Source organism: Chanodichthys erythropterus, chromosome 17 (assembly GCF_024489055.1).
Source record: "Chanodichthys erythropterus isolate Z2021 chromosome 17, ASM2448905v1, whole genome shotgun sequence".
NCBI classification, from domain to species: domain Eukaryota; kingdom Metazoa; phylum Chordata; class Actinopteri; order Cypriniformes; family Xenocyprididae; genus Chanodichthys; species Chanodichthys erythropterus.
The window spans coordinates 14,303,177-14,329,393 of NC_090237.1; the positions used below are offsets into that span (position 1 = coordinate 14,303,177).

General features: G+C 39.2%; 1 protein-coding gene across 2 annotated transcripts in view; it reads right to left on the reverse strand.

Moving 5' to 3' along the window:
* Positions 1-12,995: 12,995 nt before the first annotated feature.
* The window catches only part of med13b (mediator complex subunit 13b), a 38,862-nt gene continuing 25,640 nt past the window's right edge, over positions 12,996-26,217 (reverse strand). For both annotated transcript variants that reach the window (XM_067364747.1, XM_067364746.1), the window contains exons 17-30: positions 25,804-25,971; positions 25,500-25,723; positions 24,678-24,867; positions 24,225-24,579; positions 23,927-24,143; positions 23,652-23,843; positions 20,547-20,770; positions 20,314-20,456; positions 18,489-18,647; positions 18,225-18,371; positions 17,978-18,138; positions 17,332-17,496; positions 17,104-17,204; positions 12,996-14,424 (exon numbers count right to left, since the gene is read on the reverse strand). In XM_067364747.1, the coding sequence (XP_067220848.1) occupies positions 14,292-14,424; positions 17,104-17,204; positions 17,332-17,496; positions 17,978-18,138; positions 18,225-18,371; positions 18,489-18,647; positions 20,314-20,456; positions 20,547-20,770; positions 23,652-23,843; positions 23,927-24,143; positions 24,225-24,579; positions 24,678-24,867; positions 25,500-25,723; positions 25,804-25,971 (2,579 nt within the window). In that variant the 3' untranslated portion in view covers positions 12,996-14,291. The remainder of the gene's footprint in view (positions 14,425-17,103; positions 17,205-17,331; positions 17,497-17,977; positions 18,139-18,224; positions 18,372-18,488; positions 18,648-20,313; positions 20,457-20,546; positions 20,771-23,651; positions 23,844-23,926; positions 24,144-24,224; positions 24,580-24,677; positions 24,868-25,499; positions 25,724-25,803; positions 25,972-26,217) is intronic.

Genomic DNA, 26,217 nt, shown 5'->3' on the forward strand with positions numbered 1-26,217 from the left:
TTCATGGAAAATCAAAGAACGAAATGATGTGACACCATTTTGAACAAAATGAGGCCAAAGTGAAGTTCGATTGGAGGTCGTTTTGGGAGTTCAAAACAGCTTTAATATTTCAAGGTCAGATTTGAGTAAAAATATGAACACACTTGAGAGCTGCTTTAGAGTAGAAATAGAAGTTACTTTAATTTTTGACAAACTCATACAAACATATCCACTTTGCTATGATCAGATGGTTTCTTAACTGCTGTTTTCTCACTGCTGTCATTTTTGTTGTGTGTATATTTTTTTATTGAAAGTAAAGCATGCACACATATTTACGTAGACCTATGCATCTCAACACAACTTCTTTTTTTTTACCCCTATGCGAAGAACGAAGAACACTGAGAAGAAAAAATGCTCATTTTGCACTGCTCTGCGATCCGCCACACATGACGTAATCAGGTTAGAAAGGTTACGCATAGGTGAAAGTACAGATCCAGAGTCAACAAAGCGAAAGGTAAAACAACGATGTGGGATGATTTTGAAGTTGGAAGAGAAAATGAAATAAAGCTTTTCGCTCTACTGCGGTACTTCCACCAACATCATGCATGATCTTTCTAACATGATTACGTCATGCATGGCAGATCGCAGAGCAGTGCAAGATGAGCATTTGTGTTTTTTTTTTTTTTTTAAATGAACAGTTGTTTTGCTAAAAAAGACCCTTATTCCTCATCTGGGATCATGAAGACTCCTTTGAAGCTGCATTGAAACTGCAATTTGGACCTTCAACCCGGTGAACCCTGTTGAAGTCCACTATATGGAGAAAAATCCTGAAATATTTTCCTAAAAACCTTAATTTCTTTTCAACTGAATAAAGAAAGACATGAACATCTTGGATGACATGGGGGTGAGTAAATTATCAGGAAATTTGAACTCTGACGAGAACTAATCCTTTAATTATTTCAAGTGTGAAAAGCCCTCTGAGTGAATACTTTGGACAAAACGCTCTTGAATAGCAATATCTATGATTATGGTCTGATGCATATTTAAGATTTCAGCACCAATAATAGAGTGTCATTGGAACAGAATAAGAAACTGGTTTAGTTTGAACATACATTGCAAAAATGGTTATTTTCTGTACCTTTAAATTTTAATGTAAATGTTACAACAATTACTATTATATTATATTATATTATATTATATTATATTATATTATATTATATTATATTATATTATATTATATTATATTATATTATATTATATTATATATGTGAGCATGGAATATGGTTTAATAACCTGAGTGACTGCTGGACTGGACCTTGTGTTTCAGTGCAGATCCCATGTAATGCAACAGAATGGAGAATTAAGAGTACAGTGGCATGGTCATTCTCTGCATTCTCTGTGCCTTTGGAAAATAAAACCCCTGATAATTTATAACCGAGGAGAAACAAGAGGCTGATGAATAGTATCCATTATCATGCATCATTTACTGTAATAACAGGCTGCTATTTCCATACAAGAAATGACAAAAATCCTCCATAAATTAGTTTCGAATTTCGCCTGTGGATGTTGGGAAGAGAATAAAGGAGCTTGTGAGTTCTACCACCCAATATCAATTTCAAGGTCCATTTACTTCCTCATCCCTGATCCCTGCCACGCTGAACAGACGGAGACCCCTGAGTGGGCGCATATGGCAGAGGGCTGGGAGTCCACTGGAGCTGGTAATGATGGCAGCGGTGGACTGGTCCATCACCGTGCCAGCGCTGGGGCTCCATTGGCGCAGAGTAATTGACAGCCATGAGCTTCCCTACAGAGCTCAAACACCGCCGCCTGCTCTCTGGCACACACTCCCTAATTCACACACGCAGTCTTGGCTGCTGGCTCAGCAGGGGCAGGCCATCCAATTTACAGCTCTGTCCAGCACTGCCCCGGGAGCCATCTCCAGCCTGCCCAGCCGGCCCAACAGAGACTAATGAAGGGCTCCTCCAGCACCTCATACATTATGGAGAGAGCAGAGACAGATCAGGAAAACACTGCCAACGCACTCGGCTTTTCTGAACGGAAAGAATCAATTGGGTTGTTGTGGGTAACTGCTCCCCTGCTATGACACCGCTCTCCATTACATGCACAGGAAAACGCGCAGGTGATGGAGAGAGAGAGAGCAAAAGCGAGATATTATTTCTGGCTCTCGTTTACTTTTGTGCACCCCATGAAACACCACTTAAAGCTTTGCTTCCACTTACCAGCTCAGAAAGCAAGATGACGCGTCATCTTCCCAGATTACACTGTGAATCAATCTCTCTGAGATGACCTCACTTTTTTTGTTAATCTGTAGGGGAAAAGATTCGTAATCGGTTATTTTGTAGTGTGTAAAGCCTACGGAGGTCCATCTACTTAAGCATACACAGACTTTATGTATGATGGAGCTTCACTTCATTCTGTTCTTGCATACTTATGAGAGCATAGAGCACACCGGCCCACTGCTGAGCCTGCCTTGGCATGCTGTTACAATGAAACAAATTGTATTCTGCGATGGCTCCGCATGAGTCTTGGCTTCACTAACGTCCTTGGGATGCTTACCATCTGGCAGTCCCATCACTGCGTTCAGATACACTGCATTACAAAGCAAGACAGCACAGAATGCAAACAAGAGTGCCATCAGGTACTTTACTCCAATATTGGAATTTTGATAAGTTAATAATTCAATAAATATTCATTGAAATGTTGGTTTCTCTTATTTATGGCTGACAGCTACAAAAACTGGCCCGAAAATGTGTTTGCGCCAGAGTTGTTATTGTTAAAACTAAAATGATAAAAAAAAACATTTTATTAATTTAAAGGGATAGTTCACCCAAAAATGAAAATTTGATGTTTATCTGCTTACCCACGGGGTATCCAAAATGTAGGTGACTTTGTTTCTTCAGTAGAACACAAATGATGATTTTTAACTCCAACCGTTGCCGTCTGTCAGTCATATAATGCATGGCAATGGGAACTTCATCTATAAGAGTAAAAAAAAACATGCACAGACAAATCCAAATTAAACCCTGCGGCTCGTGACGACACATTGATGCCCTAAGACATGAAACAATCTGTTTGTGTCAGAAACCGAACAGTATTTATATCATTTTTTAACTCTAAAACACCACCATGTCCAACTGCCCTCCACATCCAGTTGGTGAGGTCTGAACACGCTCTGGCAACAGAAGTGATGTCTAGCACTTATTGAAGCAAAGCGTGAGAGATCACTTCCGTCATCAGAACGTGTTTTTTAAAAATAATAAAAATTATTCCTTTAAAATAAAGCAAAAAATAAAATGAAGTAAATATTAGATGAAGAACTTCAACTTTAAAAACTTCAACAACAATTAGAAATGTTATGGAAACTAACTGAAATAAAACAGGTTGATATATGCCTAGTAAAATTACTAAAACAGATAAAAATAAAGCTAATTATAAAAAAATAATAAAAAGAAAAAGAAAAAAACACAACAAAATTACTCATGATTATACTAAAATGAAAACAGAAAAAAAAATTGAAGCTAATTCAAAATATTATTAAAGCTGCAAGCAGTGATCAAAGGGCCCTTTCAACAGAGCACGGTAGGCAATATGCATTAATGTATGCAAAAACAGGAGGACTATGTCAGTCGTTTGTATTTGCAACACTTCCTGCTACCAGCTGGTGGCAATATGACTGTAACTAAATGTCGGTGTGTAGATGTCTTCAGGCCAGGGCACATCAAACATGTGAAGTTTGAGGCAGGTTGGGTATTGTATGCCTGACTAACAACAGCTTCCGGTTTCATGGCGAAACATCAGATTTTGTCAGTCCGCCACAGACACGTCCTTCAACAAAAACTCAGGATCTTTGCAATTTAACATCGTTAAGGCCTTAAGATTAGACTGACCAAATATGATGTTGATCTGGTTAAATCTCTATGAGGCGTTAATCACAGTGTAAAACATGACATTTCCTGTTGCCCGCAGGTGGCGCTATGACTGTAACTGAATATTGGTATGATGTCTTCAGGTCAGGACTCTAATAAAATGTGAAGTTTGGGGCAGATCTGACAGTGTATGCCTGAGTTACAACAACTTCCTGTTTCATGGCGAAACATCAAACTTTGTTAGTCCGCCACGAACACACCCTTCAGCGAAAACTCAAGATCTTCGCAATTCAACGTCTCAAAGGCCTTTAGATTAGACTGACCAAATATGATGTTTATCTGATTAAAGCTCTAGGAGGAGTTTGTTAAAGTACGTCTGGAAATGCCAAAAACTGCACAAATTTTTGCTGAGAAAATTCAAAATATCTCAATTCCTTCCCGGTTTTCAGATTTTGCTCCCAGGGACTTATTTGTAGATATTGGGCTGTTACATCTATCTACCAAATATCATACTTGTATGTGAAACGTAGCATGAAGGGCGCTTATTTGAAGTTTTGTAGGTGGCGCTATCGAGCCAATTTGCCACACCTAATTCTGAAACCCATATCAGAAGTAAATTGCATATGCAAAGTTTCATGAGTTTTCGAGCATGTTTAGGCCCTCAAAAATTCAATTCATTTCAGAGAAGAATTGACCAAGCAATTACAATAGGGTCCTCACACCATCGGTGCTCAGGCCCTAAATATATACTGCTATAGTATAGATAATATTAAATGAACACTGATTTGGACATTTGTCAATGACTTCTAAACTAATGGTGTCAAGGTGATTTAAGAAGTCAGTTCCCCCTTTAAAGAAATGAACCTTGGTTTAAAAATGTTGTATTTAATGCACAGACATGATTTGATGAAAATATAAATATTGAAATAGCCTACTTAAAATAGTTATTAAATAATTATACTACATTATATTAAAAATGATCTCTTTTTTTCCCCAAACTGCCATATATTTTGAAAGTCACATGAAAGACCTACTGCTTTCAGTGTTTTCTTAGAGAGTCTGGGGAATTAGTTGTTGACTTCCATGGTCAAATTGGTCAGAAAGGGAATTACTCAGAGGTGAGATTGACTCTCATTAAACAATTGACCCTTATTTGTGCCAATTTTCACAAGGCAACGCTGCAGAGGTTGGGGCAGGAATCAGCCAGGTTCATCCATCAGCTTTATGGACGGTGGCAGGGGCTCCTTATGCTCAATGTAGTGGAAAGCAAGGCTTTATTACCTCTGCCTTCTCACGGAGAGAGATGAAGACAGAAACAACTGTGACAGAGTATAGAATTTCCAAGGCTGATGGTCATGGTTGATGCGTCAATATAACTCCGTATGTTCCTGAAATCTGTTGTTGCGCCAAAGGACTGCAGCCATAGCGCAGACAAGGATGGTGTCCTTCACAAAACAATCCCTGTCTGCTCGATTTTATCAGCTCCACAAAATGGCGTCGGCAAATTATTCATGACAGGTGAGAACTGTCACCGTGTTTAACACCCTGAATATGAGCCGATGTCTTTTGACTTCCGTGGATGCAATGAAATCCACTGATGACAGCTTACTTGACATTTACACACTCCGATTCCCGTCCTTTAATAGCTACGCTCCATCTCCCTAGGGATTGCCAGCCAGGCCGACTGATAACAAACCTGTCAGGAGGGTTCACAAGGGATATGAATCCAGCGCTGGCGGAGAAATGATGTGTTCAGTGGAGGAATATGGAGACTGACATGAGCTGCACACCGGCTTAGTGACAGATGATTTGTTACACCGTGCGCTAAATGGAAGTCGCCACAACGGCTGATTAGGTCTTATCAGGGCCGTTTCGAGCGAGCAACTTTTTCATTTCACCTCTCTCCAAGGAGCCACCATCAAAAGAGATCACATAGGTTTCCTGGGCGAGCCTGTCAGCTCAAGGTGAAGCCGAATGGGGGAGGATAACAGGGATGAGGAAATAAACTGCTGTCTCAGATAACATTAATGCTCAAGCTTCACGGCTGACAGTTACCTGATAAAACATTATCTCAGCCAATGAGAGTCTGAACAGGACAAACACGTCCCCCCACACGCAGTTTTTCTAATACATTTGGCCAGATTACAGCAAACCGCTATTCATCTGTGGGTCATGCTGCAGCTCTGGAGATCCTTTTTCTTTTTTTTATAGAAAAGGTCACCCATCTTTCTTCCTTTATTTTTCTTTTTTTTTATACCGGCAGTACAAGTCTAAATTTACTATTGTAGTAGTTCCCTGATGGGAGTGGATTGGGCAATAGGCCTAGCTATGATATTGCATGCTCAATAAACAAGACACCCAGAAGATCAATAAACAAGATAATATTTTTGAATAACTTACATTTTAGACACAATATCCTGTTCACACGAAGAACGGGAACTAAAAATATAACAACTATTAGCCACACCGTCGCACGATAACGTCGGTTATAATAAGCGCTCATAATAAGTCTGGGCTTTAAATGCTCAAGTCCTTAAAGTTGGGTGGATTCTGATTGGCTGTCATATGTTTTTATCGTTCATAAGCCGGAAAAACATTTCTGAAAAGACTCGTTCAAATGAAGAACAATCAAGATAACTAATGATAACGTTCTGTTTATTTCACGCACACTGCTGCAGTTCTCTAGTCTGCCGCTTTAAATGCTCAGCTTTTTAAAGTCGGTGGATTCTGATTGGCTGATTTTTTAATCGTTCATAGAACACAAACTATTATTAAGACTTTATAGTTATCATCCTTGGTGTGACTGCTGAATGGACCTCTAATAAAACACTAATTCGTGTTAATTCGTTCCCTCGATTTACTAAAATGTGTGCACGATTTACTATTTCGTTCCCTGGATTTACTAAAATGTGTGCACGACTTACTAATTTGTTCTCTCGATTTACTAAACCGTGTTCACGATTTACTATTTCGTTCCCTGGATTTACTAAAATGTGCGCACGATTTACTAGTTTGTTCTCTTGATTTACTAAACCGTGTTCACGATTTACTATTTCGTTCCCTGGATTTACTAAAATGTGCGCTCGATTTATTAGTTTGTTCTCTTGATTTACTAAACCATGCTCACGATTTACTATTTCGTTCCCTGGATTTACTAAAATGTGCGCACGATTTACTAGTTTGTTCTCTTGATTTACTAAACCGTGCTCACGATTTACTATTTCGTTCCCTGGATTTACTAAAATGTGCGCACGATTTACTAGTTTGTTCTCTTGATTTACTAAACCGTGCTCACGATTTACTATTTTGCTCCCTTGATTTACTAAAATGTGTGCATGACTTACTAATTCGTTTCCTTGATTTACTAAAACGTGCACACGGTTTACTATTTTGTTCCCTTGAGTTACTAAAACGCATGCACGACTTGCTAACGCGTTCCCTTGATTTACTAAAACATGCGCACGATTTACTATTTCGTTCCCTTGATTTACTAAAACGTGCGCACAGTTTACTAATTTGTTCCCTCGATTTACTAAAATGTGTGCATGGTTTACTATTTTGTTCCCTCGATTTACTAAAACGTGCGCACGACTTAATAATTCGTTCTCTCAATTTACTAAAATGTGCTCACGATTTACTATTTCGTTTCCTCGATTTACAAAAAACGTGAACGTTGAATAAATCGATCAAGTGTGCCACACGAGACCTGAAAAGTGAAGCCAAAGCGTCTCAATCACCCCCAGGTGGCTGGAAGCAGTATAGGTCATAAGCCCCGCCCTCTCCACGAAATGTAATGGGACGCGAGACAAACTAAACAATCAAATTAAACTTTAAACATTTCTTTTCCAAAGACGGTTTTCTGTCATTTTAGGCTGTTTTTATCATGCTAGTGTTCGTTCTTTAAATAAGTTTGGTTTTAGTTAGTTATTTGATGCTATAAAAACGGGGGTGAGACGTCATGATTGACAGCTGATTGACAGCTTCTCTGAGTGAAGTAGTCACTGAGGCGCCATCAGACTTTTTTCTGGATCTTCGTGAGGAGACTTTAATTTCTACATTTCCATAACTGTTTAATTCACATGATGTAATAAGTTGCTCTGAGTCTGGGGGACCTTGATATCGCGGCTCCACTTCGTGCTCACTACTGCCAGACTAGAGACTCAAGATGTCAGCACCATATTGGCACACTGGTGGCTTAAGTTACTACAGTGGAAGAGAGTGAATGTGTGTTGTCCATCTTTTTGCAGACTCATAAAGACTTGTTGCCACCTACTGGCATAACTATGCAACCAACAGAAAAGTCAATGAAAATGGGAATGCAGAGCCACATCAATATGTCAAGCATTGTTTCTAACTCAAAATCATCCTGAACAACCATGAAATCCTCTCAGAGTGAGCAGATGGTCCTTCCTATATGCAACATCATCCATGTATTGACTGAAAATTCAGTCCAGATGAGACCACATTAGACCGCAAATTGACATCTATCACAAAGACCAAATCTTCCTCTTAGTGGTGCAATGATCTATGATGGGTCCCTTACAAATCAATAGTAACAGTAATGGTCTTGTTTCACAAATCTGTAGTATTGATTAATCTAAAATCCATCAAATACAACATTTTTGTAGCTTCTGGAAAATGTAACAAGTCTTATGCGTAGTTTATATCTTGTAGACCACAAAAGTTAAACCAAGCAGTTGAATTGTACGAAAATCCACACATTTGCTGGTCTCTGTTCTCATTAGGACACTTGCCACAGTCTACACCCTCAAAGTGTATCTGTTTACCCATGGATCTCATTTGATGAGACATAAGGCAGTAATTGGATGAGGCTTGTGATCAGATGTTCTCTTGGGGAACTAATTCCACTCTTTCTGACCTGCCTAATCTTCTAAGACCAAGCTGGGGTTAATGGGCTGGTCTTCCCTCACCAACTGCTCAGGGGTGAGTAGGATATCCAGACTGCTGTATGGAAAACGTTAGGTCCGCTAGAGCTCTGAAGGATGTGACAGTATAAGCTGCACAACACGATCCATGATGAAGTAATTTATGCATGAGTACAGGACCGCAAGTGAATAGAAGATACATTTTCATGATTAGCAGAGCAGAGGTCATGCGTAAATGGATATCATATAGCATCCCTTCTGACAAAAATCGTTAATCTGACTGTAATAGTTCCCATTTACTGGAATGTGTTTCCCCCCCCTCCTTTGGGAGGTAGCTAACAAAATATTATATTTTAACAGTCTGCAACCACATTTGCTGTTGCCTGGGATACTGTATATAATCTTTTCTTCACATTCTCTTATTTTAGGAAAGACTGGAAGTGTAATATATATATATATATATATATATATATATATATATATATACATACATATATATATACATACATATATATATATATATATATATATATATATATATATATATATATATATATATATATATAGTTTGTTATATTGTGATTGATCACTTGAGTGAATTATTCAGTGACTCACTCAAAGCACGAACTGCTGTGGCTGGTTGCATAAACCGTTTAGACTAGTCTTTACTAGTCATAACTTATTTTAAATCAGTTACATATAAAGGTAGACTGATTTGAATCCAAAATTATATATAGCTAACTAGCATAAGGCAACAAGCACAGGCACGGTCAACATCAGAGAGGTATTTTTCAAAAGCGGTACTAGCAAATATAAAAAATCTGTTCAGTCATTTCTGTGCAGCTCAGTCCAAAGATCATCTGATCAGGTTTTGGACAAAAATTGTAGGAGAGTGAAAAAAAATGTTTTTAATTCACTTCAAAATGGCGGACAAACAAAATATTGGAAAATTAAAAATGGGATATTGTCAGAATCGGCATAAGCCAAGAAATGGACACAGGCCAAGGAATGGACTTGAACAAGAACACAGACAAAATTGGGATTTTTTTTGTATGTAAAAATCCTTATATCTCTGAAACTCTAGATGGCGCTGTGTTCAAACTTCTCAGGTACCTTCACAACATGCCATTGATGATCCATACCAATTTTTGTGCCAATATATCAAATCGTTTAAAAGATATTGCCATTCATGACAAATTTCAAAATGGCGGACTGATGGTTCATCTGATCCTGGCAAAATCTGTATCCATGGATTCGGCATGACATAATGAATCTATAGAAAGCAAGATCATGATTGTTTAAGAACCACTGTGATTGAGAGAACAGGTTTCAAACTGTGTTACTGTATATAACAGATTTTCTTTTGATTTTCTTATTCAAGAGCAGGGACGGGAAGTGCTAGCATTGACATAGTTTTCCAGCAAATTTCCTTATTTTTATCTCAAAGATGATAGATGTCTTTAAAAATCTGCCACACAATGGCCTCTGTCGAGCGTGTTGGCAATCCAAATGAACCACCTGCCTCCTCTCAGAGTCCCAACCCTGTAATTGTGCATTGATTTGACAGACAGCTACATTATGATCATATGAAACAGAGCTAATCATGCTTTCCTGTCTCTTTCATCTGCACCAATGAGCTCCTTCCATACGGAATTCAATGACATTTCGCTTCTGAACCACAGATGAGGAGAGGTCTTCTGTGACCCCTGTTTTCAGGCCTGCTCACATGCAAAGCAGGTTATACAAGAGTCTTAAAAGAGCCTTCCTTTCAGCAGGCGACAGCAATCAAGGGCCCTCAGAAATAGCCTGTTCGTTATATTAAGCCCGTCTGCCTTTCTGTCTATTCTCCCCAGAAATTTGTAGGCAATTAATTAAATTCCCATGTCCGTGCCTGGCAGTCATTAGACTAATATCGGCTTTCAAGGGAGCACCGAAGCGGCGGTCGCCGTGCCAGGTCACATCACGAGAGACGGCGAAGCTCTGCTTCCCGTTTGCCCTCTACAGATCTCCTCTCTTTTTATTGCCATTCATTTTCCATCAGCAACACGATGCCAGCATTATGCCTGACTGATGTGGAGAGACAGAGCAATTTCCTGAGACACTTAACACCAGGTCACATGGGGTTGAAATACGATAGACAGATACAGCCATTCACAGGCTGCTACTCGAGATGATGCCAACCCAGATGTTATGTCAATGGGTGAGGAAAACACTTTCTCAGTGCTTCGATTTTCAAGGACGGTGAAATTGCGCCTCGAGTGCGCTTTCAATTTGCCCAAAGGAACGAGGTGAAAGCGAGACCTCATTCGAGTAGATATTCAAACGCATTCATTGAACTGCCTAACGGAGGAGACTAAATATGGAAATTAACTTTGACTGCCAGATGTTTCCTCTGTGTAATAGAAGTCATTACCATCACATTTAGTACTTCGTTTCCAAATCGCCTCGCATTACGCGGTGAAATGTATTCCTCCGCGAGCTCGGTAACAGTGCATTACGCGCAGATAATGATGACTTTGTTATCCTGTGGTCTGTGAGGTCCATTTCCCAGCTCGCCTAACTACAAACATCAGCCCCGACAGGCAATTACAGGAGTCCGATTACTCTCTCCTCCACTATCGCTCTCCAATCTCAGAGACCCCTGGCGTGGTGAAGAGCAAAGGTAATTTTCCCCCGGGCCTGAAACAAGGCCATGAACTTGGCTATTAAAGGCCTAACAGGTTTTGTCCAAGCAGTATGCTGGATGTTTGAGTGACACGCAGTCGATATATCCTCCGTCCTCTCGGGCCATTACGTTAACTGTCAGCGGTCTGAAGTTAGAAAATGCTGCATTCAACAGCTGATAAAATCAGCCATAAAATGCTTTTTCACATATGCAAACATTAGGTTTCCTGCATTAGCTGAAGCACTTAAAATAAAGTAAATAAATGTATGTTGTAGTAGGTACACACCTAAAGGGGCAAGTTCTTCAGCAGCTTCAGGATGTAATGGAAGCGAAACAGCTCCACCTGCTGGACATATCCAGCTGCAAATGTTATTTCATGATTACTGAGGATGAAATACCGTACACTAAACATTTACAATGGTAACCATATATATATATATATATATATATATATATATATATATATATATATATATATATATATATATATATATATATATATATATATATATTAATAAAATAGTTATTTACAGTGTTACTACTGTCAAACTTCTTTTTTTTATTAACTACTTGCAAAACTTGTACAGTGCAAAGATACATAGTTATGATTTATACATAAACTTGTAATATGACTGCATTTTTTTAAGGTATGACAAGATGAATAAAGAGAAAAGAAATTAAAAAAAAAAAAATAATAATATATATATATATATATATATATATATATATATATATATATATATATATATATATATATATATATATTTTTTTTTTTTTTTTTTTTTTAAATGCACCACTAAAACAAAACCATCAAAACTAATAAACACAGAATGACAACCTTGGATGGGATCAAAATATTCAAAAACTCTCAAACTTCTTTAAAAAAAAGTTTTTAATCTGTTTGAGGGGACAGGGTTGGTTTGTTTTGTTTTCCACTTCAGATATCTTTATCCAAAATGACGATTTAATGAACAACACCAATTGTTCTATAATGCAATAATGTAATAATCTCTCGTTCATTTAGTTTTTATTCGGTTACAGTTTAACACTATTTCAACATGCTACTTGAGAATTACATTGCATTACTTGAGTATTTCTTCAATTATGAGCACTTTTGGCCCTGTAAACACACACACTTTCCACACACTGAAGGTTTCAGTGTCATTTCCACCACATCTCTAATGACGTATTCTGTTTAATGGCATATGTGATGGAAATGACAGTGAAAACAAGAAGACTTTATTGTGGCAGAATCGTTGGTCGTGGTGAAAATGACACCACCTCTAAAGGAACAGTTAAAACTGGCATTGATTTTCACACACCAAATATTTAAATGTTATTTTACGCTTTTACTTCTCATCTTTAAAACATTTTATCATATATTTCTTGTCTTATGTTTTAAGAACTGGAAGATTTACAATAGTAAAGCATACAAGAGGGTGAAATCTATACACAAAGAAACATAATAAAAAGTTTCCAGTTTGAACTAACAGCTGATCTGTTAGTTATATTAAAAACCAAGCCCTTGGAAATACAAGTGCCTGAAGTTGAATAAACACATAATACATTTAATGCCTGTAATTTTATGCACATCTCAGTGCCTCTAGGAGCTTTCACAGCTTTCAAATGAGCAATTTTCAGGGCAGAAAGCAGAACAAAATGACAATATTTATTACTACGGAGGGAGATATTTTATCTGCAGCGGCAGCAAAAATGACTAGTACATGACACAGAGAGACAGGAGAAAAAAATGATAATAATGCCTCAGGAGTCATAATCATCATGCCAAGAAAAGTGATGATAATATAGAGTAGTGATGTAGCAGTGCTTAGGATGTCAACGAAGAGTTACAGTGCCATTAACAACCCAACACACTCGGCTCCATCGGGAAACAAGCGCATATGCACAGCCAGTCGCTTGGACACGCGAACAGGCCTGATGAGAATAGCACCATGTCATTTCACAGGGATTTGAGCCGAATAAATACACAGCAATTTCTCCCTCGAGGGCTTATCATACCTGGAGAGTATGATGAAACCTCCTGCAATATGGCGTCTCATTTTTTCCCTAGAAACCCAAGATATTTGTTCAAAATCAAGCAGGATGTGCAATGACGACCACAGGTTTTAGGTTTTACACACTTTATTCCTAAAACATTGGCTGCACCATCCATAGCGGCACACGATTGTATGTACACATTTATATACACACACAATTCTCTAAATCTGTGATATAAAATATATAATCCGACAATGTACCTCTTGTCCTCTTATTTGAACACATTAAATTGCTGTACAGGAATTCTGTAGCTACAGCCTATCTTAAAGTCCCCACCACACAAAGGTAAGAACGTGAGCTCCTGTATACTTCATCTGTACACTGTGACAGTAAAAATTGTGGAGAAAATATTTCTCTAAATATTCCTCTAAAAGCAACCTACAGCAAATTCACTTGTCGGTTCTGTAATTAAGACAATTACATATATGACAAACCATTTTCATTTCATTTAGGAAGGCAATATGCATCTTCCTCTGTTTATATAATATAAAAGATTAAGAAATTACACATTTAAAAACATACAATAAATAAGATATATGCAGGCATTTCAACTGGATAAAACCTGACCCAAACTGCACTTTCAGGCCTTTAAAAGTTCATTGAGATGGTCGAGTTTCTTTCCCTCCAGTTGTTGAGATGGACACTTGGCATAAACTGGGCAGCCTGGCATTGCTGTAAGTGCGCTGTCTGATTGCAGTTGGTTTGTCCAGCTGTGTCCTCGGCGTGGAGGCCTGCGACGGCAGTGCAGTGATGCGGTGTCTCTGCAGGGTCTGTTGTAAGAAACCATGGCAACAGTTGTGCAGAACCCCTCGTTCGCTAGAGCATGTTCATAATGAAGTTGTACATTTGGTTGAGCACAACAAAGTGCACGGGCAGACAAGAGCGCCGGTCCTGAGTCGCTGGGTCACAGGTCAGCCACGAGAGGGCATTGTACTGCTCCAGCACAAATCTGTGAAAACAACAAATATGTGAGCAACACTATTTTTTATTTATTTTTTGCTACACTGAAATGTGCTTACGATAAAGCCAACTTTTGAGGTTTAAGGTTTTAGTTCACCTAAAAATGAAAATTCTGTCATCATTTACTCAATATCATGTCGTTCCGAACCCTTAAGACACTTTCGTTCATCTTCAAAACACAAATGAAGATATTTGAATGAAACCTGAGAGATTTCTGTCCTTTCATTTACAGTCCATTACACCAAAACTTTGATGCTTCAAAATGTGAGATCATAAAAAAAATCCATATAAACCAGGCAATTTTATCAAAGTGTTTTGAAGAATTGCTTTTTATTTAATTTAAACCTTTATTCATATATAAACATTGATCAGCGAACATACATCGAGTACATCAAATATGGTAAATGAAAGCTCAAATGCGCAAGAACCAATGAAGTTCAAGCAAGAACAGCTGAGCTTACATTTACCATATTTGATTTGTTCTGCGTACAAGCTTTGATCAATATTTATATGTGAATAAAAGCCTAAATTGAATCTGATTATCACTTAAAGGGTTAATTTACCCAAAAATGAAAATTCTGTCATTAATTCTGTCACCCTCATGCCGTTCCACACCCATAAGACCTTCGTTAGTTAATCTTCGGAACGCAAATTAAGATATTTTTGTTGATATTGATATTTTGTCACTTCCTCTCTCAAGATCTATTAATGTAATAAAAATATATTTAAATCGGTTCATGTGAGTAAAGTGGTTCAATATTAATATTATAAAGCGATGAGAATATTTTTGTTGCGCCAAAAAACAACAAAATAATGACTTATTTAGTGATGGCCGATTTTAAAACACTGCTTCTTTAAGCTTCAGAGCGTTATGAATCTTGTGTTAAATCATGATTCAGATCACGTGTCATACCACCAAACTGCTGAAATCATATGACTTTGGCGCTCCGAACTGCTGATTCGACACTAATTTCTTATTTGATATTAATATTGAACCACTGTACTCACATGAACTGATTTAAATATGTTTTTAGTACATTAATGGATCTTGAGAGAGGAAAGGTCATTTTTTCCCTATGGAGGCCTCACTGAGCCATCGGATTTCAACAAAAATATCTTAATTTGAAAAAGATGTACAACATAAATCAGACATCATATTTTTAAGTAGAGTTACATACCAGCTTAGATAAGAGGGTCTTCGAATATTGTTTTGAACAAAAGGGGGTTGAAAACCACTGTAATAAAGTGACTCTTCAGAAGACTTGGATTAGCTGCTTGATTCATCTGGATTTCTTTTAAAATGCCTTTATGAACTTTCTGAAGTGTCAAAGTTTTGGTGTAATGGACTTTCAAAGGATGGACAGAAATTTTTCAGGTTTCATTAAAATTAATTTGTGTTTAAAAAATGAAAGAAAGGTATTGTGTGTTTGGAATGGCATGAGGGTGAGTAAATGACAACTATCCCTTTAAATAAACTGTGTTTAATGCCATTAAATATATTTAAAGGTGCCCTAGATTCAAAAATTGAATTTACCTCAGCATAGTTAAATAACAAGAGTTCAGTACATGGAAATGACATACAGTGAGTCTCAAACTCCATTGTTTCCTCCTTCTTATATAAATCTCGTTTGTTTAAATGACCTCCGAAGAACAGGCAAATCTCAACATAACACCGACTGTTACGTAACAGTCGGGGTGTACGCCCCCAAAATTTGCATATGCCAGCTCATGTTCCCAACATTATGAAAGGCATTAGACAAGGCAGTATTAACGTCTGGAGCAGCACAGTCAAATCATCAGACTAGGTAAGCAAGCAAGGACAATAGTGAAAAATGGCAGATGGAGCAATAATAACTGACATGATCCATGATTACATGATATTTTTGGTGATATTTGTAAATTGTCTTTCTACATGTTTCGTTAGCATGTTGCTAATGTACTGTTAAATGTGGTTAAAGTTACCATCGTTTATTACTGTATTCACGGAGACAAGACTGTCGTTATTTTCATTTTTAAACACTTGCAGACTGTATAATTCATAAACAACTTAAAACTAACGCCATTAGCCACGGAGCATTGCCTCAAATTCATTCAGAATCAAATGTAAACATCCAAATAAATACAATGCTCACATAATCCGACGCATGCAGCATGCATGACGAACCGTTTGTAAAGATCCATTTTGAGGTTTATATTAGCTGTGTGAACTTTGTTTATGCACTATTCAAGGCAAGCGCGAGCTCCGGGGGCGAAGAGCGCATGATTTAAAGGGGCTGAAACCTGAATCGGCACATTTCTAATTATGCCCCAAAACAGGCAGTTAAAAAAATTTATTAAAAAAAATCTATGGGGTATTTTGAGCTGAAACTTCACAGACACCTTCAGGGGTAAAAAACATTCGATGGCACCTTTAATATAGTTAACAAATTTGTCTAAGGCTTTTCTGAACAATGGTCTGAATAATAAAATGCAAGATGAAAGAATTTATTTATAAATCAAATCCAATCTGGGGTGTTTTAGAAGTCTGCTGCTCTCCTTGAATGGTGGCATTCTAGAAGCTCCAACAAGTATGAAATAGAAAGAGCAAAAACCCACCTGGGTTCATATTATAAATGTAATGAAATATATAAGAGGCATGGGGATATAAAGAAGAGTGTCCAGATGATACCTGAGCACATCTGAGGTATGGCTAGAGTCCAGAGGGTGGGAGTGTTTACTGTGCAGCAATTCATCTGACTGCACTGATGAAACATTAAGGTGCAGAGAAGCCTGACAGGAAGACAGAAACATTCATTATATGACACCTCTGCAGCTCTGTTAAATACATTAGATTATGAAACGAAGCTTTAATGAATCTCTGGAGTGAAATGATTATTACATTTACTGAAGAGCTCACCTTCAGGAAGAGAGGACATTGGTTCTTTGCCTGTGGGCAGGAGGACCAGAACCAGTCAGGCAGTGGACCCGCTTTAGCCGTGGACACAAAGTAGCCCAGAGCCATGGGCTGCTGGAGGATGTTGGGAGATTCGTCGTGAGACTCCATCCTGTCTGTGCTCTGGCCCTGAAGATGAGAAAGAGACAGTGAGAGGGTGGATTCAGAGGTCTATAAAGCACTGAAAAAAAAATAATACTTCAATCACTTAAGGCCCAGGTATCTTCCGTGTTCTGCTCCGTCTTGAGCACAATTGAGTGCACAAGCCTTTCAAAGTAGTGGATTTTGTTTTCAAGCGCTCGCGTCACTCTGTACGCACACCACCCGCACGGACACAAAAATCTGGCTGCATTCGGACAGTATGCGCGGACGTCTGATGATGAAAATTACATCACTCGGACAGCGTGTGGAACGCGGACTGCCGAAATATACTTTGGGCTTTACAATACTAAAGTGGAAAGTATGGATAATGATTTTTCATTATTTCTAAACTTAAATCTACGAGATACACAACCATTCAAAAAAATTTTTTTTTTTTTTTGAAAAATCTTTTCATTTGAACAGTAGTGTATGTTGAAATTCTTCAAAAGAACAGTGCAAGCATGTTTACCTTGCTGCCGTCTCCTCCGTGATGGTAATGTGAGCCTGGCGACTGTACTGGGGAGGTGGTGGGAGAGTTGGGAATTATGTTAATGAGATCAGGGTCAACCAGATCATTCTCTGACAGCAAGTCCAAGATTCCATCCATGCCACCCATTCCATCTGTGACGTCTGCAAACAATGACATCATATATTAGTCAGCTATAAACAATACTCAATCAAGCTCTTCTGCTTTATTAGATGCGAAAGTGTCTGACCATTGATGGGATTGAAGGCCTGGAGGCCGGCAGAAGTGGGGAACACGAGGATGTGAGTGCAGGAGGTGTCCTGAGGAGTGTTTAACTGGGATGTCTGCATGTTCAGGGTAGTGCTGCGGCCAAAAACGGAGCCTGTGGACACGGAGTCTACGGAGAGATGGAGAAGGAACTTTCATCAAACATTCAAAAGATTCTAAAGGTCTGAAATCGAAGTACAGCCCAGTGCAGAACAATCGCTCTGTGTGAAAGCTTCATATTAATTACCTGGCATTATGACAAAGGAAGCCTGTGGTTCCATGGCAACTAGACAGGTACTGAGGATGCTGGGACTGTCTGCGGCAGAGATGCCGCACATCCTGCACATTTCCTTAAGTCGTCTGCCGAGAGACTGCAAGTTTCGCCTACTCAACAAAATACTCCAATCTGATTGGAACAAAAACAAGAGTTAGATCAACAGCAAAATTGGTGCCAAACAGTGCTCAGCGTAAATGAGTACACCCCCTTTGAAAAGTAACATTTTAAACTCTCAATGAACACAAAAACAATTTCCAAAATGTTGACAAGACTAAGTTTAATATAACATCTGTTTAACTTATAACATGAAAGTAAGGTTAATAATATAACTTAGATTACACATTTTACAGTTTTACTCAAATTAGGGTGATGCAAAAATGAGTACACCCCACAACAAAAACTAGTACATCTAGTACTTTGTATGGCCTCCATGATTTTTAATGAAGCACCAAGTGTTCTAGGCATGGAATAAACAAGTTGGCGACATTTTGCAACATTATCTTTTTCCATTCTTCAAGAATGACCTCTTTTAGAGAGGTCTTCAAGAATGACCTCTTTTAGAGAGGATGGAGAGTGATGCTCAACTTGTCTCTTCAGAATTCCCCATAGGTGTTCGATTGGGTTCAGATCAGGAGACATACTTGGCCACTGAATCACTTTCACACTGTTCTTCTTCAGAAATCCAACAGTGGCCTTAGATGTGTTTAAGATCATTGTCATGTTGGACAAGTGCACAATGACCAAGGGCATGGAGTGATGGAAGCAACTTCTCTTTCAGTATAGAGCAGTAGATCTGTGAATTCATGATGCCATCAATGAAATGCAGCTCCCCGACACCAGCAGCACTCATGCAGCCCCACATAAGGACACTGACACCACCATGTTTCACTGTAGGCACCATGAATTTTCCTTTGTATTCCTCATCTTTGTGACGCCATACAGTTTTGAAGCCATCAGTTCCAAAAACATTTATCTTGGTCTCATCACTCCAGAGTATAGAGTCCCAATAGTCTTCATCTTTGTCAGCATGGGCCCTGGTAAACTCTAGGTGGGCTTTTTTGCGCCTGGGCTTTAGGAGATGGTACCCATGCATGCCATTTCTCTGCAGTGTACGCCGTACTGTGTCACGGGAAATAGTTACCCCAGTTTGGCTTTCTACTTCTTTAGATAACTGCAGTGAACTTGCATGCCGATTTTCTTCGATTTTCGTGGGCGACCTGGATGTCTCTGTGAGATGGTTGCAGTTCCATCTTTTTTACATTTTTGTACCACTTTTGCTACAGTATTCTGACTGATAAGTAAAGCTTTGCTGAACTTCTTGTAGCCTTCACCTTACTGGTGTAAAGAAATTATTTTCTTTCTCAGGTCTTGTGGCATTTCTCTTCCATGTGGTGCCATTGCTGACAGCATGAAATGGGAAGGGGTTTTAACACCCTTTTATAGGCAACTGTCTGCTGGACACCTGTGTAATGAATAATTAAGACTAACCTGTGGTTGAATTCTTGTTAAATTACACTACAAATGTCTAAAATTTAACTTTCAGTGGGGTGTACTTATTTTTGCATCACCCTAATTTGAGTAAAACTGAAAATTTTGTCAGTTATGTTATTAATCTTACTTTCATGTTATAAGTTAAACAGATGTTATATAAAACAGTCTTGTCAACATTTTGGAAATTGTTTTTGTGTTCACTGAGATATTGTTTAAGATGTTACTTTTCAAAGGGGGTGTACTCATTTACGCTGAGCACTGTACATGATATAAACACTTATTATTGAATAATTGCAATACCTACCACGTAACTCCCCATGACCTATCCTTCCAAGTCGGCCGATCACAATGCGCCAAGGAAGTGAAGTCATCTGTACAAGACCCAGACACCATTCCCAAAGCTTCTGAATGCCCTGTCGTCGTGCAGAGCCTTTTTTCCTCCGAGCTCTGAGTGAAAACACACAAAATCCCAGTCACACACACAGGCCTGGGCTTGAAGAAACTACACCAATCAAAGACCAACTCTTGAGTGCTCACCGGTTGGGTACGTCGATGCTGATGATGCAGGTTTCCAGCAGCTCCCCATACTGGTCAGTGCATGAGGCCAGGAGCCACCTCTGGTCATGTGAAAGGCAGTAGGCCACAAACAGCACGTTGTATTTCTGCGCAGCCTCTCCAAATGTCTCACCCAGCTCAGTCTGTTTGTCCTTGACTGGTGCCAGGATGAACGGAGGTGCGTAGAGATGTAAACACTCTGGTCTCTGTGGGCGGCAAGAACCAAGAGGTCAATATTATTATTTATTACAAAGCTGTGTTTCTCAAAATCTTTGTATAATTTTAATAACAACGGTATATCTCAAATGATCTTCAATTTTTTGATGCCACAGACCCCGAAATAAAAGATCCCATTTTAAAATGTAAAGGAAGCTACACATTTTCATGTATAAAGATGCATTTATACTGTGAAAAAAATAAAAAATAAATAAAAAAATAAATAATAATAATAATAATAAATATAGCTGCAAGCAGCAATTACGGGGCCAAGCACAAAAACGGCAGAAGCCAGCCAACATGGCTGGGAGCATCAGACCAACAGCAGCAGTGAGCAATTAGAAAAAAAAGTTATTAGCATTTTTGTCAATTTTGTTATAACTTTTGACCACAAGGTGGCGCTGGTCCGAAACTTCTCAGGCTCCTTCAGGGCATTGTCCTGATGACCCATACCAAATTTATGAATTTTGGTCAAACCCATCAGAAGTTATAAGCAAAAATAGCCATTATTCATATCTCCACTCCAGTAGGTGGCGCTGCGCCGAAACACTGTATGATGCCTCAGGTCATGCTTGTGATGACACGTACCAAGTTTGGTCTGAATATGATAAAGCATTGCAGAGATACAGCTTCAAGAGTCATTTTTGCATCATATCTCAAATGTTTTGCTCTGGTATACGAAAACGGTTTGACTTATCAACTTGAAATCCATAACTTTTTGTCGGCATGGTCTGAAGATGATACGGTTCAATTTTGGTGAAAATCGGAGCAACGGTCTAGGAGGAGTTCGAAAAAGTAGGTTTTTAAAGTAAAACAATATGGCGGACAGGAATTTCAGCTGACTATGGCAAATTTGATATCTTTGTTCTCAGCATGACCCAAGGAATCTACTGAGACCAGTTTCATTACAATTGGTTAATATAGACAAAAGTTATTAGCATTTTTGTAAATTTTGTTATAACTTTTGACCACAAGGTGGTGCTGGTCCGAAACTTCTCAGGCTCCTTCAGGGCATTGTCCTGATGAACCATACCAAATTTATGAATTTTGGTCAAACCCATCAGAAGTTATAAGCAAAAACAGCCATTTTTCATATCTCCACTCCAGTAGGTGGCGCTGTGCTGAAACATTGTATGATGCCTCAGGTCATGCTTGTGATGACACATACCAAGTTTGGTCTGAATATGATAAAGCATAGCAGAGATACAGCTTCAAGAGTCATTTTTGCATCATGCCTCAAATTCGTTGCTCTGGTATGCGAAAACGGTTTGACTTATCGACTTGAAATCCATAACTTTTTGTCAGCATGGTCTGAAGATGATACGGTTCAATTTTGGTGAAAATCGGAGCAACGGTCTAGGAGGAGTTCGAAAAAAGTAGGTTTTTAAAGAAAAACAATACAGCGGACAGGAAGTTCAGCTGACTATGGAAAGTTTGATATCTATGTTCTCAGCATGACCCAAGGAATCTACTGAAAACAGTTTCATTACAATCGGTTAATATACTCAAAAGTTATTAGCATTTCTGTAAATTTTGTTATAACTTTTGACCACAAGGTGGCGCAGTGCTGAAACTTCTCAGGCTCCTTCAGGGTATTGTGCTGGGGACCCATACCGAGTTTCGTAACGATACGCTAATGCGTTCGTAAAATACAGCATTTTAGCACGAAATTCAAAATAGCCGACGGCCAAAATGTCCGATATGGGAAAATTGGATATCATTTGACTCGGCATGATACCCCGAATCCAACAAGACCAAATTTATGATTTTTGGACAAACCCATCAGAAGTTATAAGCAAAAATATCCATTTTTCATATCTCCGCACCAGTAGGTGGCGCTGAGCCGAAACACTGCATGGTGCCTCAGGTCATGCTTGTGAAGACATGTATCAAGTTTGGTCTGAATATGATAAAGTGTTGCAGAGATACAGCCTTACTTCTATTTTCGCAAGCGCTACGTACAATTCGTTCGTGTGTTTTTCGAAAACGGTTTGAGCAATCGACTTGAATTCCATAACTTTTTGTCACCATGGTCTGAAGATGATCTGGTTTAATTTTCATGAAAATCGGACTAACGGCCTAGGAGGAGTTCGAAAAAGTAGGTTTTTCAGAAAATTCAAAATGGCGGAAAAATTTTCATGACGGAAAATGACGTCATATGATGCAATCGATTCGTCTTGACCCAAGGAATCATAGGAAAAAAGAATTTTGTTTCTAGCCCTTATGGTTCAAAAGTTATTAGCATAAACATAAGTGCAAATTTGGACAGCTGGTGGCGCTAGAGGGATTGAGTTAGAGACTCCAAATTTGCTATGGACAAAGGTCATTCTGTCCTCTAACTGTGTGCCAAATTTCACAACTTTCCCGCAAGCGGTTCTATGGGCTGCCATAGACTTCAAGAGCGGAAGAATAAGCGTACGGAACGCCAACAATAACAATAGGTGCCTAAGCACCTTCGGTGCTTGGCCCCTAATAAGACAGAAAATTACGTCATAGGGTGCAATAGTCTTCAGCCAAGGAATCAGATGAAACAAGAAATTGGTTTCTAGCCCTTACAGTTGAAAAGTTATTAGTATAAACGTGTGCAGATTTGGACAGTTGGTGGCGCTAGAGGGATTGAGATAAAGACTCCAAATTTGCTATGTTGACAGTTCAGACTGTCCTCTATCTCTGTGCCAAATTTCATAACTTTCCCACAAGCGGTTCTATAGGCTGCCATAGACTCATAAAAATATCTATAAGATTACCATATAATACTTCCTATTAAGTTTGACGGTTTCATTCATTTTTTTTCACAGATCTTCTAGCACTCCCTTGCTGACCGCAATTTGAAAACCCCTTGCCCAACATACTGGCAATTATTATGTGTACCTCTTTGCTCTGTAGTGCAGTGTCAATGGCTAGGCCGGGGCCGAAGCCTGTTAGCGTTTTGACGTTAGTGGAGGTTGGCAGACGCCGTCTGCACTGTGTGTAAACTGAGAAAGACAGAGACTTCAGGTGCTGTGCGTATATATGGCGCTCCTCACTACAGACCGGCTGCAGCAAGTACTGGCTGGGTATAATCTGGTAGAAGAAAACACAGGATGTTTAGATCCAAGCAAAGTGAAATATTACGATCAGAAAGCTCAAATCAGATGGATTCTTACTTGGACATATACAGCATTCCTGATCTGAGGAGGAAGAAACTGAAGCATCTCCAGATAACAGCGGAGAAGACCCATTGTCCACACACTGGAATTGCCGCCTTGGCCCGTCTCCTCATAGCTGAAGGGGTTCACGATGTAGATCACTATAGAGGGAGGATAAGTGACGGCATGGGAGTCTCCGTCAGTCGGCACCCCCACTTTCTCTCTTTCCATAGTGCTGTGATACAGATAAATCACGGATCAGAGGACATATATGAGAGAATCAGTAACTAGATTGTTTGGATATGAAAAGCAGTACCTCTCTGCAGGCTCAGACTGGACCTGAGGTTGGCTGGTGGCCGATGAGCCGTCCCCCAGTGTCCCTGAACTCTGACTGCCGCTTGGCTGACTAGACTGCAAGCCCTGAGCCCCAAAGGAAGGCAAGGAATTGGGCTTGGAAGACGGCAAGGTACCTATGCCCTGAGAGGAGGAGGAAGAGGTGGTGGACGTGGTGGTGGCGGTTGTGGTGTTAGTGTTGGAGGTGCTGTTGGTGGAAGGGGTGGTGTTCTGAGAGGCTGTGATGGGGCTGCTGGAGCTGGAAGATTGCAAAGTGCTGGTAGGGTTTCGTTGGGAAAGCAGTGAGTTGTCCAAAGACTGGGATGCCAGACAGGACACTAAAGAGATAAGAAATATTATAGAATATATATATATATAGGATATAAATATTATTCCTCACAACATCGAGAAGCTTTCAATTTGCTTCTGCACATACCCAAGTCATGTCGGCACACTTGCGCGTAAAGTCTGAGCTTGTTGAAAGCCTCGCTGCTGCTGTTGATGGTTTTTGGGAGCCAGTCAGTGAGAGTCTGATCTGTGAGAGGCTGGGATCCATTATCACTCACAGTCACAATGCCATCAGGGTGAGACTTGGCGATGGGCCTGTGCTGACCGAGCCGACAGGACTGCAGAACAATAAGTAATATTTATTTGTATAGCGCTTTTCACAACACACATTGTTTCAGAGCAGCTTTACAGAAAATCATGACGTTAATGTTTATAATATCTTATTGCCTTGTAGTTGCATTCATCAGATTAGTGACGGGTGATAATATAATTACACTTTGTGTCAAGACAAGCAATCAAGCAGCTGAGATATAACTATGTATGCGAAAAAAGTTGGACATACTTATATATCCAACTTTATATAAAGAGCAATGGAGTTACATTTTGCAACCATGTAAACAATCACGCAGCTGAGATTTGCTATATATTGCTTTATGTGAATGCACTGTATGTATGCAGGTTAAGTATAATGTACTATATATCAAATTTTTAACACATTGCTGGATGATAATATAGTTCAACAATATAACAAGCAGATTTTCTATACAGTACAAACCACTTAATGTGAGAGTACTGTATGTATCTGGGTAAAGGTTGTATATACATATAATAGTTGTATAAATTAATTATTAATTCATTAATACTTTGAATTAATTGGTTATGTGGCGATATTGAGAATTACGAAACCTGTGATGTTTCATTAAACTTAATTTGGCGCAGTGACATTTCAAAGTCATTAACATGTTCTAACCTCATATACTGCTGTCAAGTCTCTGAAGAAAGTCTTGGCTCCATTAAGCAGAGTTTCATTGTCGGGACACACCACCATGTATCCGATGTCCCTCTGGGAGCTATACGGGTCCAGCAGAAGCTTCTCCCAGTATGGCAGAGCAAAAGGAGACAGCACCACGAAGTCATACTCATAACCTACCAGTAAGGTGGGGATGGGGAGGGGCTCTGGAGATTCATCAGTGCCTGAGAGAAAAGAGTTGTGTTAATATACCTTTATAATTTATAAACTATGCCGAGGATGGTGTCTGTTGAGTTAGGCCTACCATACGATCCCCTGCCAGCCATCTTGTGGAACTGCTGCCAGGTGAGGGGGCCCTGGACCCCCCAAGAGCGCACAGACCTCTTTTTCTGAATGGTGTCCTGCAGGACAGGCTGAAGTGACAGCAGCATCCTCAGCACATCCTGGGAGAACAGCATGCTCATATCGAAAGCTGCAAAGACACAGAGAGAGAAGTGTTTTACAAACACACCACATTTTACTTCAGATTTAATGCTAAACACATTTAGTTTAAGAAAACCATTTTTATAGGTTACTGGTAGAATTTGCTAGAGGTCTGCATGGGGATTAAAGTCATCATGAAATGACAATTTACGCTTAAATCCCACCAAGCTCGCATTCAGATCTGTCTCCATCCAATCAACAACTGATTAATAGAACCACGTCGCGTCCAATAATC